Source organism: Aotus nancymaae, unplaced genomic scaffold (assembly GCF_030222135.1).
Source record: "Aotus nancymaae isolate 86718 unplaced genomic scaffold, 86718_ANA_hifiasm-v0.15.2.pri h1tg000111l, whole genome shotgun sequence".
In the NCBI taxonomy this organism is placed as follows: Eukaryota; Metazoa; Chordata; class Mammalia; order Primates; family Aotidae; genus Aotus; species Aotus nancymaae.
Window position 1 is genome coordinate 612426 of NW_026988526.1, and position 15977 is coordinate 628402.

General features: G+C 47.2%; 1 protein-coding gene across 2 annotated transcripts in view; it reads right to left on the minus strand.

Moving 5' to 3' along the window:
• DHRSX (dehydrogenase/reductase X-linked) overlaps positions 1-15977 on the minus strand; it is a 219145-nt gene that overhangs the window by 87794 nt on the left and 115374 nt on the right. Inside the window, exon 1 of one of the 2 annotated variants that reach the window (XM_064370951.1) lies at positions 720-797. The exons of the other annotated variant lie outside the window; for it this stretch is intronic. Within the exon in view, the coding sequence (XP_064227021.1) occupies positions 720-732 (13 nt within the window). The 5' untranslated portion in view covers positions 733-797. Of the gene's footprint in view, positions 1-719; positions 798-15977 lie in introns of those variants that run through there. 2 annotated transcript variants of the gene reach the window in all.

Sequence of the window (15977 nt, forward strand, 5' to 3'; positions counted from 1 at the left end):
AACCTGCACGTACCCCCAAACCTAAAAGAAACGTTTCCTCAAGGATCTAGAACTAGAAATGTCATTTGACCCAGCAATCCCATGACTGGATATATACCCAAAGGATTATAAATTATTCTACTCCAAAGACACAAGCACATATATGTTGTCTGCGGCACTGTTCACAATAGCAAAGTCTTGGAACCAACCCAAATGCCCATCAGTGATAGACTGGACAAGGAAAATGTGGCACACCAACACCAAGGAATACTATGCAGCCATCAAAAAGGATGAGTTCGTGTCCTTTGCAGGGACATGGATGAAGCTGGAAACCATCATTCTCAGCAAACTGACACAAGAACAGAAAACCAAACACTGCATGTTCTCACTCATAAGTGGGTGTTGAACAATGAGAACACATGGACACAGGGAGGGGAGCATCACACACCAGGGCCTGCTGGGGGATGGGGGTTGCTAGGGGAGGGACAGCATTAGGAGAAATACCTAATATAGATGATGGTGTAACGGATGCAGCAAACCACCATGGCGCGTGTATACCTGTGTAACAAACCTGCACGTTCTGCACGTATATCTCAGAACTTATACTTTTAAGCAAGTTCACAAAAACAAACAGGATTTTGTATCTGCGAGTCAGTCTTGCTTGTATTTGCTTGACTTTAACCCCACGCAGAAGAGTTTTCCCGTAACTGCTGTGCTCAGAAACATGAGCCCATGCTTACCGTGAGTTTGCATGCTTTTCGAGTGTACTCCTGAAAGTCAACGATGCGGGTGGACGTGGCAACCCCTACCTACACAGTCACACACAGTCCCTGCAAGGCAGCTTCCTGGATCGTCCTGTGAGATCGTCTCAGTGAGGAACAGGTGCAGAATCCAGGTCTCAAGATGAAGAGGGTAAGTCCAAGACGCCAGCCAGGACGTGTCCGCTGCCATCCCTGGGCTTACGGTGTGGCCATCAATTGACACAGCCTAAGTATGTCTTCATGCCGAGGGGATGGAAGCATTGATATAAATAAATGTTTGGACAGATTATAGCACTCCTGCCAGACAGCTCGACGGGCGATGACAATCCGATTTAGCCCAGCAGCTTACGTTTACAGACACTTGCTCAACTGCAGACAGGACACGGAAGGTTTCATGCAATATTTAAATGCCCAGAGGCATTCACAACTCAACGTCAGCCCAAGATGGGAGGTGAACAGGTGTCCCTGTCTGCGTGTGAGAGCCCCTACTATGGAATGAACGGTGTCACCTCGAGATTTGTGGGTTGAAACTCTAATGCCACATGGGAGGGTATTTGGAGATGGAGCCTTTGGGAGATGATGATGTTTAGATCAGGTCATGAGGGTGAGGCCCTTACAATAGGATTAGTGCCCTTTTAAGAGGAAACACCAGGACATACATGCTCGCTCCCTGGTGCTCCCTCTTTCTCTCTCTCTGCCATGTGAGGCCATCCATAAACCAAGAAGAGGAGACTCTTCAGAACCCAACCATGCTGGCACCTGGGTGGAAGGATTTCTGCCTCCAGTACTATCGGGACATAAATTTCCATTATGTAAACCACCCCATCTATGGTGCAGTTGACGCTTGACCAACATGGGTTTGAACTGCATGGGTCCAATTCTATGGGAATTTTCTTCCACCTCTGCCACCCCTGAGACAGCAAGACCAAGCCCTCCTCTTCATCCTCCTCTTCAGGATACCCAAAGTGAAGGCGATGAGGATGAAGACCTTTATGATGACCCTCTTCCACTTAATAAATAGTAAATATACTTTCTCTATGATTTTTCAAAATTTGTCAGCTCTGGCTGTCCTTCTGGTTTTTAATTTTATTTTTCCTTTGGTGTCCTTTTTGATTTTTAATTTTATTTTTCTGTAAGTTATTGGGGAACACATGGTATTTGGCTATTTGAGTTAAGTCCTTTTTTAGATGGAGTTCAGCTCTTGTTGTCCAGGCTGGAGTACAGTGGTGTGATCTCAGCTCACCATGACCTCCGCCTCCTGGGTTCAAGCGAGTCTCCTGCCTGAGCCTGCTACGTAGCTGGGATTACAGGCGCCCACCACCACATCCGGCTAATTTTGTAGTTTTAGTAGAGACGGCATTTCTCTATGTTGGTCAGGCTGGTCTCAAACTCCCGACCTCTGGAGATCCGCCTACGTCAGCCTCCCAAAGTGCTGGGATGACAGGCGTGAGCCAGCACGTGCAGTGTCTTGTGTGCATTTGCCCTAAGTTTTCCTGGTGCCCGGTGAACACCAGGAGATAAACCCCAGACAATACAGCCGCTTCACTGATGTGTAGAGAGTCTGCACACTGGCTCCCATCCTCACAACAGCCACAAAGCGGAACGCACTGAAAATCAACAACTCTCTGATCCATCAGAAAATAGAAACCACAGGACAAAATGCTGCCTGAAGACTAGACAGACAGACAGACAGGTGGTGCATGGCATTCTGCTGGACTGGGAGTTCCTGCTGGAGCCGGCTGTGATGGACACATTGGCAGGGTCATTACTGAACAGCTGCAATCTGACCGTGGACAAGTCTAAGGGACATGGATGAAGCTGGAAACCATCAGATGTTCATTGCGGCGCTGCTCACGATAGCAAAGACTTGGAACCAACCCAAAGGCCCATCCACAATAGACTGGACAAGGAAAACACGGCACATAGACACCATGGAATACTATGCAGCCATAAAAATGGATGAATTCATGTCCTTTGTAGGGACATGAATGAAACTGGAAGCCATCATTCTCAGCAAACTGACGCAAGAACAGAAAACCAAACACTGCATGTTCTCACTCATAAGTGGGTGCTGAACAGTGAGAACACAGGGACACAGGGAGGGGAGCATCACACACTGCGGTCTGTTGTGGGGTGGGGGCGCTAGGGGAGGGATAGCAGGGGGTGGAGTACTTGGGGGACAGCAGGGTTGGGGGCTAGGGGAGGAAGAGCAGGGGGTGGGAGGCTAGGGGAGGGAGAGCAAGGGATGGGGACTTGTGGGGACAGCACAGGGTGGGACATTGGGGAAGGAGAGCAGGGGGTGGGGGGATTGGGGAGGGAGAGCAGGGGGTTGGGGGATTGGGGAGGGCTAACATTAGGAGAAATCCCTAATGCAGGTGACAGGGGGATGGAGGCAGTAAACGACCACGGTACGTGTATACCCATTTAACGATCCTGCATGATCTGCACATGTACCCCAAAACCTAATAGGAAGGAAGGGAGGGAGGGAGGGAGGGAGGGAGGAAGGGAGCAAGGGAGGAAGGGAGGAAGGAGGGAAGGAAGGAAGGAGGGAAGGAGGGAAGGAGGGAAGGAAGGAACGAACGAAGTCCTGGGGGCCCATCTTAGAAGGGACCCTGCCCTTTCACAAATTTTACCTCTAGGAGCTCCGCCAGCTTCCCTGGGTAGAGATCCAAGAAATATCCGGAGGTGTGCTATTGAGGAAAAGTAAGTTCCTAGGGAGAAAGTAGCATTTTGGAATATGCCCGAAGCAATCTGTGCTCTATCTGCCCTCAAGGTAAACTACTTAGCACAGTCAAAGTAACATGGGGGAAAGAAACTCTTAGATTTCACTTTCTTTCTTTCTCTTTTTCTTTTCTTCTCTTCCTTCCTCCCCTCTCCCTCCCCCTCTCTTTCTTTCCTTTTCTTTTTTTCCCTCTCCTCTCTTCTTCCCTCACCTCCTCTCCCTTCCCCACCCCTCCCCTCTCCATTCCTCTCCTCCCTTTCTTTCTTTCTATATTTTCTGAGGCAGAGTTTCACCCTTGTCACCAGGCTGGAGTGCAGTGGCACAATCTCGGCTCACAGCAACCTCCACCTTCTGGGTTCAAGCGATTCTTCTGCCTCAGCCTCACAAGTAGCTGAGATTACAGGCACCCGCCACCACATCTGGATAATTTTTTGTATTTTTAGTAGAGACGGGGTTTTGCCATATTGGCCAGGCTGGTCTCGAACACCTGGCCTCAGGTGATCCACCCCCATCCCCCTTGGCCTCCCAAAGTGCTGGGATTGCAGGCATGAGCCAGCACGCCGAGCTGAATTTCAGTTTCTCTTAGCTCTCTTTCTTTTTTCTTTTTGGAGATGAAGTTTCACTCTTGCTGCCTGACAACACTTTTCCTGCACGAGCGATGCCGTAGCAGCGTGCTCAGCCGTTCTGTCAAGTTTCCAAGCACGAAAGCTGCGACACGGGACCGACTCCTTCACTGGAGAAGCGCCTCTCTGAATGCATTTGAAAGACGCGTGGGACTCGATTGAAGCAAACGAGGAAAGAGTGACCGCAGATATGCTCTCTGTCTGTTAGGCTCACAGTACTCCAACCACAGAAATGAGAAGCCACAAGGGAGGCCGACACAGAAAGAAGCCATCACTGGCCGGGCGCGGTGGCTCACACGTGTAATCCCAGCACTTTGGGACTCCAAGGCAGGTGGATCACCTGAGGTCGGGAGTTCGAGACCAGCCTGACAAACATGGAGAAACCCCGCCTCTCCTAAAAATATCAATTAGCCAGGTGTGACGGCGTGTCCCTGTAATCCCAGCTACTCAGGAGGCTGAGGCAGTAGAATCGCTTAAACCCGGGAGGCAGAGGTTGCGGTGAGCCAAGATCGCGTCACCGCACTCCACTCTGGGCGACAAGAGCAAAACTCCATCTGAAAAAAAACAAAAAAGAAAAGAAGCCATCGCGATCAACTTAAGAATAAACAAAGCCAGGAAAGCTGCAGTGGTGGCCTGTGTGGTACCCGTGAGCATCACTTTATTGTAAGGCCACAAGCCTTCCCGGTCACCCTGATCAGTTGGCCTCATGATCACAGCACTAGACTCAAGATACCCCTCCCATAAAAGCGAATTGAAGAATGAATGTAGCCAACTTCATGCCTCTCTGTACTGGCCTGTGCATCTCAGAGCACAGAGCAGTTTGACAAAGCTCTGTGGGAAAATCCAAAAGGTGACACAGGGAACGCCCCACACATGCGTTATTTTATTCTATGATTACACTTTCAGTTCTGGGTGCGTGTGCAGAACGTGCAGGTGTGTTACACAGGTACACACGTGTCATGGTGGTTTGCTGCACCCATCCCCCCGTCATCCAATTATGCCTGTCCACAGGATGGCTCCTTTCCTTGCCTGCCAGAAGGGACCAGGCATCAGCCATAGCTTAATGAAAATCTGAATTATTAGGAAAGGGATGAGGGAGAGGGGAAGAGAAGGAAGGAGAGGAGAACAGATTGGAGGGGAGGAGAGGGAAGTACAGGAGAGAGCGAGATCTTTCTTTCGTAATAACCTCCATGCCCTACAACTTTACCATGGTGTTGAACGATAAAACTATGTTTTCTGACAAAAGGGTTATGCAAAAAGCAAATAAAATACCGTTGGCGGGGGCGGAGATAAAAGACCAGCCAGAGCATCTGGTTGGAGAAACGCAAGGAAAGCCTATCTTAGCACAAGTCACTGGGGTGTTAGAACCCACAGCTGCGATAGGCTGATTTCTGTCCTTCTTCCAAATCCCTATGTTAAAGCCCTAACACCCGGGACCTCAGAATGTCACCGTGTTTGAAAGAGGTGATTAAGGTAAAAGAAAGTCACTAGGCTGACCCTAATCCAAGACGACTGGGGTGCTTATAAGAAGAGGAGGTGAGTACACAGACACGCACAGAGGGAGGACCCTGTGAGGACACAGGGAGAAGACGGTGTCTCCAAGCCCAGGAGAGAGGCCTCAGGAGGAGCCAGCCCTGCCCACACTGGATCTCAGACCCCCAGCCTCCAGGACTGTGGGGGAGTCAGTGTCTGCTGTTTCAGCTGCCCAGCCTGTAGCATTTTGCTCTGGCGGCCCGAGGTAACTAACACAACAGGAGTTCCATCACTGCTCCTTTCCTCGGGGGTGTTGCGAAGTACCCCAACAGCTTTAGGTGGTGTTACAGGAGACCCCAACATCTGCCACGCCCCCAGAAGAGTGATCTGTGTTTTACACGTTGGGGTGGCTTTCCTCAAAGCATTACAGTTATCTGAATAACTGGAATCTCTGCACAAAGGAGCATGAGTTCTACTTGAGGATGACACCTGCTAAGAGAGACACATTCTCTTTGTCTCTTCAATTGCCCTTTAATGAAGAAAAAATATATATATTTCTATAATGCAATATATATTTACATAATACATTATATATTTATTTATGATATTGCATTGTATATATTAACATTTATTTATATATTGCATTATATATTTATACATATTTATAAATATTTGTTGCATTATAAAATATACAAATATATATTGCATTATTTGTATAATATATTTGCACAAATAATGTAATATATGCCTTTCATAAATATATATATTGCATTATACAAGTAATTATACAAACAATGCAATATATATATTTATGAAACTTCATGTTTATGCCTGTTGGATAGCACAGGTGGTGGAGTTGTATTTTTATATATATATATTTTTTTAATTTTTAATTTTTATAAATAGAGATGGGGTTTCTCCACGTTGGCCAGGCTGGTCTCGAATTCCTGACCTCAGGTGATCCGCCCACCTTGGCCTCCCAAAGTGCTGGGATTACAGGCGTGCGTCACCACACCTGGCCGTATTTATATATATATAAAGTAAAATTGTATTTATATGTATAAGAAAGCAAAATTGCCTTGCTAAGAAAATTTTTTGTCTGAATGCTATTTTTTTCCTTGCGGAACCTAGGAACAAGCATTCTGTCTCTAACAAGGAGGTTTTCAAATGACTCTGCCCAGACCCAGCAGAGAAAGGCGATATGAAGTCTGTTGAAATGACAATAAGAGATTCAGAATATTCTATAAAATAGTTGATAAAGCACCAGCAGATTTTGACAGGACTGACTCAAATTCTGAAATTCTATCAAATTCTATTCTGGGTAAAATCCTATCAAACAGCGTTAATTGATACAGAAAAATCTTTCAAGATACAAAGAGTCAATTGATGTCAGCAACTTCATTGTTGTCTATTTCAAGGAATTGCCAAAGCCACTTCCACCCTCAGCAACCAACACGCTGATCAGTCTGCAGCCAGCAACAATCAGGAATAAGGTTTTGACATGCGAAACGTTCAGATAATTGTTAGTATTGTTTAGTAACAAAGTATGCTTTAAAAAACAATAATGTCTACGGTTGGGATTTTTATGGACACACCATGAAACGCTCTCAGTTTATTGCTCACTGCAGGAAGTAGAAAAGTTCCTTTTAAAGTTTCCTTTCTTGTTAAAGGGCAATTGTGCTAATAACTCTTTGTGAAGCCCCATCCTATGTAGCTGTTAGACACGCCGTGCTCACAGGCATGTAGTACATTCTACGTCCTTGTACTTTCACTGAGATATCAGTGCTGGATGTGCTCACAGGCATGTCCCAGCTCTCCATGGCTTTCACCTGTTTAGAAAAGTTTTAAGTTGTCAGCCAGTCGGGTTTTAGTTTAGATGGTGAGGTCTGGCTCCAGCCCACGGAGATCAGACACAGCAGGAAGGACGACCCGACACACATAAGGAATAAATCTGTGTGTATTTCCTTTGTTCTTTGTACTCTTGTGGCATGATAGCTAGTGAGGGCACCCTTCGTGCAGTCCAGGAAGTAAAATCGTGCTGCTGAAAGACCCTTTGTCTCAGTGCTGATTTTTCTTTGTGGCACCGAGAGTCTATTTCCAACAGTCATCGTTCACTACGTTGAATGGTGCTCAGTAACTACATTATTAACTTCGCCCATCTCTCCTTTGTTGCTCAGAAGGATGATGCATTTGTCAGGAGAAGCAAAGAAGAAGGTTCTTGGAAAGGTGATGGTCACATTGCTGAAAGGGAGGGAAGAACAGAACACGGACGGACTCAATGGCCCCCATAATGCTCAAGGGTGGGGGTAGCTCATAAGAAAGTCGATGAGCCGACATTACGCTGGAGAAATATGCCAGGAAGGGACTGTCAAAAGCTATGTAGTGTGTGCAGTGATATTTTCACAGTGCTCTTGAACTGAGGTTGTTAATTGTCCAAATGAACCACTGGCTGGGTGACGGCATGCGAGCATGAGTTGCTCTGTGTCAGCTGGGATTCTAAGAAAACAGATTCTGCCAAACACGTGGATATCCACACGTGGGCAGAGAAGCCACGAGAGTGCATTGCAAACAGCATTTATGTTTTGCACCCAGCTACCTCTCTCTGGGGCATGACCGACCACCTAGCAGTACCCCACCCCAATACAGCCTCAAGCCACCCTGCCAGGTATTTGCCCAGAGTCTTCGTCTTAGGCAACAAGCAAGATCCTGGGATTTTCACCCATTGAGTTTTAGTGAGAATATCTGATAAGATTTCTTCCAGATAGCCAAAGCAGGAGTTGCAAGACTGCAAATGGCGCGCTGAGGACTTGAATATCCATCTGATCTGGCCAGGAATGTGATCAATCAAAAACTCGGGAAATCTCCTTGTCATTGTCGTCTAATGCGTATTCAGAACGTACTCTGCGGTAAGCACCGTTTTACAAAAAGACTGCAGCGGGGTGGATCACAAAGTCAGGAGTTCAAGTCCAGCCTGACCAACAGGGTGAAACTGCGTTTCTACTAAAAATATACAAAGTAGCTGGGCGTGGTGGCTTGAGCCTGTAATCCCAGCATTTTTGGAGGCTGAGGTGGGTGGATCACCAAGTCAGGGTTCAAGACCAGCCTGACCAACATGGTGAAACCCAGTCTCTACTAAAAATACAAAAATTAGCCGGGCGTGGTGGCTCGTGCCTGTAATCCCAGCACTTTGGGAGGCCGAGGTGGGCGGATCACAAGGTCAGGAGTTTGAGTCCAGCCTGACCAACATGGTGGAACCCCGTCTCTACTAAAAATACAAAAAGTAGCAGGGCAAAGTGGTACGCACCTTTAATCCCAGCTACTCAGGAAGCTGAGGCAGCAGAATCGCTTAAACCTGAGAGGAGGAGGTTGCAGTGAGCGAAGATCACACCACTGCACTCCAGCCTGGGCAACAGAGCAAGACTCCATCTAAAAAAAAACAAAACTTAAAAAACATAATAATGTCTATATTTTGAAACAGCCTTGGGCAAGTTGCCATGTTGTTTGACTTTGCAATGATCTCTTGTAGTAATGCAGTCGGGCTGGGAAAAAATCTTGTTCCTATGAAATAGAGGAGGTTCTGCCACAGTTTCTCAGGTCACAGAATCTGTCTTCCGTTTCGAGATATTGAGTGGTATCTTCAGAGAACCGTCACGATGCAAAAGTCCACCAAACGTCATTTTGGCGTGTAGGTGAGTGCAACCAAAGCTAGTGAGTTTCTAACATCTCCGTATCTATCGTGAATACAATCGGTAACATTTTGTTTGCAGTTGAGTTACTATCAAGTAAGTAGACATAATTCAAACCGAGACCAGCAGAATCAAACTCTCCTTAAGGTAACTTTTTACCGCTATTTCTACGTAAAACCAGAAAAGCAAACGTCTTCTCCGTGATGATACGCTCACGTCCTGAGCCCCGCAAGAACTTGATTCAGGGTAGCAGAGCCCACGTGGCCTTCGGGGCATGACCCCTGCCTGTCCGCCCATCACGTTCTGCTGGTCTCCCCACTGCCCATGGAGCAGCAGGCACAGTATCTCACACGTCCACCTTGTAGAATCCCAGCTCATCACGTGTGAGCACTCCTTGCCATTACTATTCCCTGGCCTGGAAGGAGCTGTGCCTACACCTTGTCATGGCTGGCTTCTTGTTAATATTCACGTCGACGCAAGTGTCAGGCACTTAGAGAGACTTCCTCAGCCCAGCTACTGTCTGTTTTCTTTTCTTTACTGTGTTGATCTGTAGCTGTGTCTTGTTTTCTTTGTCCATGCAAATATCAGCTCTACGAGAAAACAGACCTTGTTCCTTTGGTGCCACGCAGCCTCTCTGGCATCCGTCGGCACGCTTGGACGTGGCAGGAATCGTGTAAATGTTCAGGGGATGACTCAAACATCATCTCCAACCTGGGGTGACCCCCGGCTCCTAAGTTTCATACAGTCACTCGTGATATTCTACAGCCTTCTTTCCAGAGTGACTTTAACTTCCATCATCTGTGCTCTGTAACACCGTAATTACAGTTTTCCCATTCTCCAAGGGCACAGGAGGTTCTATTCTCGTAGGCAGGGACTGTGTTTCAGTCGCGTTCGTACCTGAGATTGTGCTTCACACATAATGCTCTGTGGAAAAAACAAACCTGTGAATGTGAACTTATGTGAACACACGATCGTGGAAGGTGTGTTTGAGTTAAGGACGTCAGGACGGGGTCATCCCAGATTCAGGACCGATGTACGCTTCAAGCTTCCGTTATATATTCTCTCACACAAGTACTATTATTCAGCTCTGAGAATCACTCTCATTTTTATTTCCAGGAGATTTCATATCATTATCTTCCATTCACTGAGGGCAGAGAAGCAGGGCAAGTAATGATATAAAATTACTGCTAATAGGAAATTCAGTTTTAATCTTGCTTCAAACAAGTTTTTCTTTTTTTGTGAAATGAAGGAGAGAGTGCATCTCCAAGGCTACGAATTGATTGCTGCACAGGAGAGAAACTCTGATTTAGGGAAATCTACAATTGCTGTTTAGACACTTGAGCCGCAGGGGCTAGAAAATGTGCCCCGACTAGACGGGTCTTAAGCTGGAGATGATGATACCTAATTAGCTGGAGATAGGAAGATAAGTGTCACTCAAATCTGAACGGTGCTACTCAGACGTGAGGCTGTATAATGAGGTTGTGAAGAGTGAGGCTTGTTCCTGTCATCCCAGCTACTTGGGAGGCTGAGGCAGGAGAATTGCTCCAACTCGGGAGGCAGAGGTTGCAGTGAGCTGAGATCGCACCACTGCACTCCAGCCTGGGCAGCAAGAGTGAAGCTTTGCCTGCCCCCACCCAAAAAAAATCTAAATCCGTAGACTCTGAGTAATTTGTCTTTCATATGGTGGGTGGGCCTGGTCTAATCAGTTGACGGTTTGAATGGAACAGAAGACTGATGTTCCCTGAGTAGGAAGCGATTCTGCCAACAGATGGACTTCAGACTCCATTACATCAGCTCCTCCCTCGGTCCCTAGCTGGCTGGTCTACCCCATGCATCTTGGGACTTGCCAGCCTCCATTATCATGTGAGCAAAATTCCTTAAAATAATGGACACGGGGAGGGGAGCATCACACAGAGGTCTGTTGCAGGGGAAAGAGGGGAGGGACAGCGAGGGGTGGGGAGTTGGGGAGAGATAGCATGGGGAGAAATGCCAGATATAGGTGAAGGGGAGAAAGGCAGCAAATCACACTGCCACGTGTGTACCTATGCAACAATCCTACATGTTCTTCACATGTACCCCAAAACCTAAAATGCAATAAAAAAAATAAATAAAACAAATGTGCTTTGTATCAATACATGCATCTTATTGGTACTATTTCTCTGCAGCATCCTGACTCATACACACAGTTCCCTGGTTCCGTGGCTCCCACCTCCCTTGGTATCCTTGTTCTGTAAGAAATTAGTAAGTTTTAGGTGAACACCAAGGAGGGATTTCATCCAGGAAAGGTCTTTGCCTCCTTGAAGACCTGATGAATTTCCACTCACTCTCTAAAATTCAAGTCAAATACATGTATTTTCTGATAATATTTCCACCTCTAAAGGCAAAACCAGGCATTTCACCCCACGGCATCTGGGCGCACAGCAGCAGAAGTGCATTTGAGATGCGTCTAAGTTGTTAAGGTACCATCTTGGCCAGGCACAGTGACTCATGCATGTAATCTCAGCACTTTGGGAGGCTGAGACAGGCAGATCACGAGGTCAGGAGTTCAAGACCAGCTTGACCAACATCGTGAAACCCATCTGTACTAAAGGTACAAAAATTAGCCGGGCATAGTGGTGCACCTGTAATCCCAGCTACTGTGGTGGCTGAGGCAGGAGAATCGGTTAAACCCGAGAGGCGGAGGTTGCAGTGAGCTGAGATTGCACCACTGCACTCCGGCCTGGGTGACAGAGAAAGACTCCGTCTGAAAATAAAAAAAATTGTACCATCTTCCCCTGACTCTTAGGAACAGCATCTGTAAAAATGTAATAGGCCATCCAGGATTTAACAGGTGCTCAAATATTGCTGAGGGCGGTTTTTCTCTTCTGTTTCCACATTGCAAGCTGGCACCATGTGTCTGCACATAAGTGTATTTTCCACCCACCTGATTTTCTTGTTTCTATCCTCCCCTCCCACAAGGCACTCTGAAGCTGCTGTCAAGCTTAGTCTCCTGAAAATAACCCAACTCCTTCTCACTGCCTTTGTAAACCCTCCCTGTAGCTGCTTCTCACAGTAAATCTAAGTAAACTATGAGCTGACTACCAGGGTCTCCTCCCTTTTTTCATTCCTGTTTGTAGGGACGTTGTAGGAGTCTGTTTTCATGCTGGGGATAAAGACACACCTGAGATGGGGCAATTTATAAAAGGAAAGTTTCACTGGACTTACAGTTCCGTGTGGCTGGGGAAGCGTCACAATCATGGCGGAAGACGGAAGGGGAAAGGCACATCTCACATGGCGGCTAGCAAGAGAACGGTGTGTCTGCAGGAAAAGTCCCCCAGATACTAACCATCAGATCTTGTGAGACTTCCTTATTATCACGAGAACAGCATGGGAGAGACGTGCCCCCATGATTCAATTACCTCACAGTGGTCCCTTCCACAACACGTGGGAATACAAGATGAGATGGACCCTGGCACGGTGGCTCACACCTGCAATCCCAACACTTTGGGAGACCCAGGCTGGTGGATCACCTGAGATCAGGAGTTCAAGACCAGCCTGGCCAATAGGGCAAAACACCAACTCTACTAAAAATACAAAAATTAGCCAGGTGTGGTGGCAGGCACCTGTAATCCCAGCTACCTGGGAGACTGAGGTAGGAGAATCACTGGAACCCAGGGAGGCTGCAGGGAGCCGAGATTGTGCCACTGCACTCCAGCCTGGGTGACAGAGCGAGACTCCGTCTCCAAAAATAAAATAACATAAGACAGAGATTTGGATGTGGACAGAGCCAAAGCATAACATACGTAAAGACTTGCACATTTTCCCAGGCATTTCATGCCATTTTGCTTTTCAGTTGCTGTAACGCAGCATCTGGCAGCATAGGGACCCATCGATGTTATGGATGGGACATGTAAAATGGTACCACCCTTGTGCAGGTGGCCTGTAGGCTCCCTGGTGGGAACACCCCGCTTGTGGAGAACCACTGTTCTGCCCACTTAATGAACCACCCCTCCATATCTGCTTGATTAGAGAGCGGCTGCCTGCACAAACCCCCTATACCCATGGGTTCTGGGAGCGTTGGTGTCTGGAAATCCCTGTGCAGGCCCAAGCCAAGCCTGGAGTCAGGCAAGGGACTCAAGCCAGGCCAATGAGAACCCTGGCTTGGGATAGTCCACACAAAAAGAAAAAAAGAGTCTGTTAGTATTAGAGGGAAAGCAAGGCAGAGGGAAGAGAGAAGAAGGTTGCGTAGGAGAGTCACGCTTCTCTGCAGGAAGACGAGACCCCAGTGGTAAGAAGCCGGCATCCTGGAAAGCTTGGGCTCTGTGTTCTGGCCTCTGAGAAGAAAGTGATCAGTAAGCTCAGGGCAGATTAAACATAAAAGCAAAGGCTCTCCTGCTTACGCCGGATCAAGCTGGGGTCAGGTGCTTGCGGCCAGAGTTTTGATCCGTTTGTTCATTCTCTGGGTGGGGTCATTCCCTCGCAGCCTGGGTTTTGATGCCTGTGTTCCTATTCTCTGCGTGTGTGGGTTTTATTTACTTGCTTTCAAAAGAAAACAGACAGAAAGTCTCCAAAGGATGGAAAGGGGGGTTACCTCTCAGAGATGAGAAAGAGGCACCAGCAGACACTGCACAGAAAGAAGCAAAGAATGAAAATGGAAGAAGTCAGAATGAAAAGCAGCCCGATGCTGGTTCTACTATTACTTTCTCCCCTTGCAAGGAAAGGAGGCGCAAAGCCCCTGTGGGTCTCTTTCTGCACAGGTGGGAGGCGGAGGAAGCGGAACTCGGGTTCCTCTGCCCCTGTTTCCTGCAGAAATGGGTGACCACGGTACACAGTATGGCGGCTCCTCCAAAAATTAAAAGGAGAACTACTCTGTGATGCAGGAAGCACGCTTCTAGGTATTTATCCAAACGAGAAATCGGCATATGACGGGCATCTGCACCACCACATTAATTGCAGCGCTATTTAGAATAACCTAGATTATTCTATATCTTGGATAATCTAGATTATTCTAAATAGCGCTGCAATTAACCAAGCGTTTATTCTAAATAGCGCTGCAATAAACCCAAGTGTTTATTCTATATCTTGGTTGTTTTCTAAGAAAATCCAGTGCGGCCAGGCACTGTGGCTCATGCCTGTAATCCCAGCACTTTGGGAGGCCGAGGCAGGTGATCACTTGCAGTCAGGAGTTCAAGACCACCCTAGCCAACATGGCAAAACACCCTAGCTTCTAAGAGGTACAAAAATGAGCCGGGCGTGCTGACGGGCACCTGTAATCTCAGCTACAAAGGAGGGCTCAGGCATGAGAATCACTTGAACCCGGGAGGCAGAGGTTGCAGTGAGCCGAGATCACGCCATCGCACTCCACCGTGGGTGACAGAGCAAGACTCCATCTCAAACAAACAAAGAAAACGCGGTACATACACACAATGGAATAGTATGCAGCCTTTAAAAAGAAGGGAATTCTGTCATTTGCTACAACATGGATGGATCTGGACAATGTTATGTGAAACACACCAAGCACAGATGGACAAATCCTGGATGATTTCCCTGACATGCAGAATCTAAAACACTCAAATTCACAGAAGCAGAGACTAGAATGATGCTTATGAGGAAATGAAGGACAGGGATATGGGGAGGTTGGGAGGTGTTGTTTCATGAGCATCACGCTTCAGTAGATGACACGAATCACTTTTGCAGCCTGGTGTACAGCTGTATGCAACACAGCAGGTGTGTCTAGAGTTAACAACACCATATGACACACATAACACTTTGTCAAGAGGGTAGCTCTCACGTTGTGTTCTGACCATATAAACTAAACATATCAACACATACATTTACTGTAGTTCTATGCACAATAGCAAAGACTTGGAACCAACCCAAATGCCCATCCATGATAGACTGGATAAAGAAAACGAGGCACACCAACACCATGGAATACTATGCAGTCATGAAAAAGGATGAGTTCATTTCCTTTGCAGGGACATGGATGAAGCTGGAAACCGTCATTCTCAGCAAACTGATACAGGAAGAGAAAACCAAACACCGCATGTTCTCACTCATAAGTGGGGGTTGAACAATGAGAACACAGGGACACAGGGAGGGGGACATCACACATCGGGGCCTGTTGGGAGGGGTGGGGGACAAGGGAAGGGAGAGCATTAAGAGAAATGCCTAATGCATGCGGGGCTCAAAACCTAGCTGATGGGTTGATGGGTGCAGCAAACCACCATGGCACAGGTATACTCAAGTAACAAACCTGCATGTTCTACACATGTACCCCAGAACTTAAAGTACAATAATAATAAAAAAAAATGAAGAAGAAAGTCAAAGGCAATTTTGCATATGTTCAGCTACATCATGTCATTCAAAACGAGACTGGCCCCCTTTCCATATCTGCGTTGATGAGTACATCAGAGTGCTTGTAACTTGTGGACTAAGTCTGTAAGTGAAAATCACTGCTTCTAAATATGCCTTAATAACATGAGCTCTGGCACGTGTCGACCTCAGAGAGGTCACGAGTCAGCTAAAGATGGAGCACTTCCTTGCTGACGTCGGGACTCTGGGATGGAGAAAGCAGCCCAGGCCACCCAACGGGAAGAAGAAGACACCATTAGGCCGGGCGCGGTGGCTCATGCCTGTCACCCCAGCACTTTGGGAGGCTGAGGTGGGCGGATCATGAGGTCAGGAGTTTGAGACCGGCCTGGCCAACATAGTGAAACCTCGTCACTACTAAAAATACGAAAACAAATTAGCC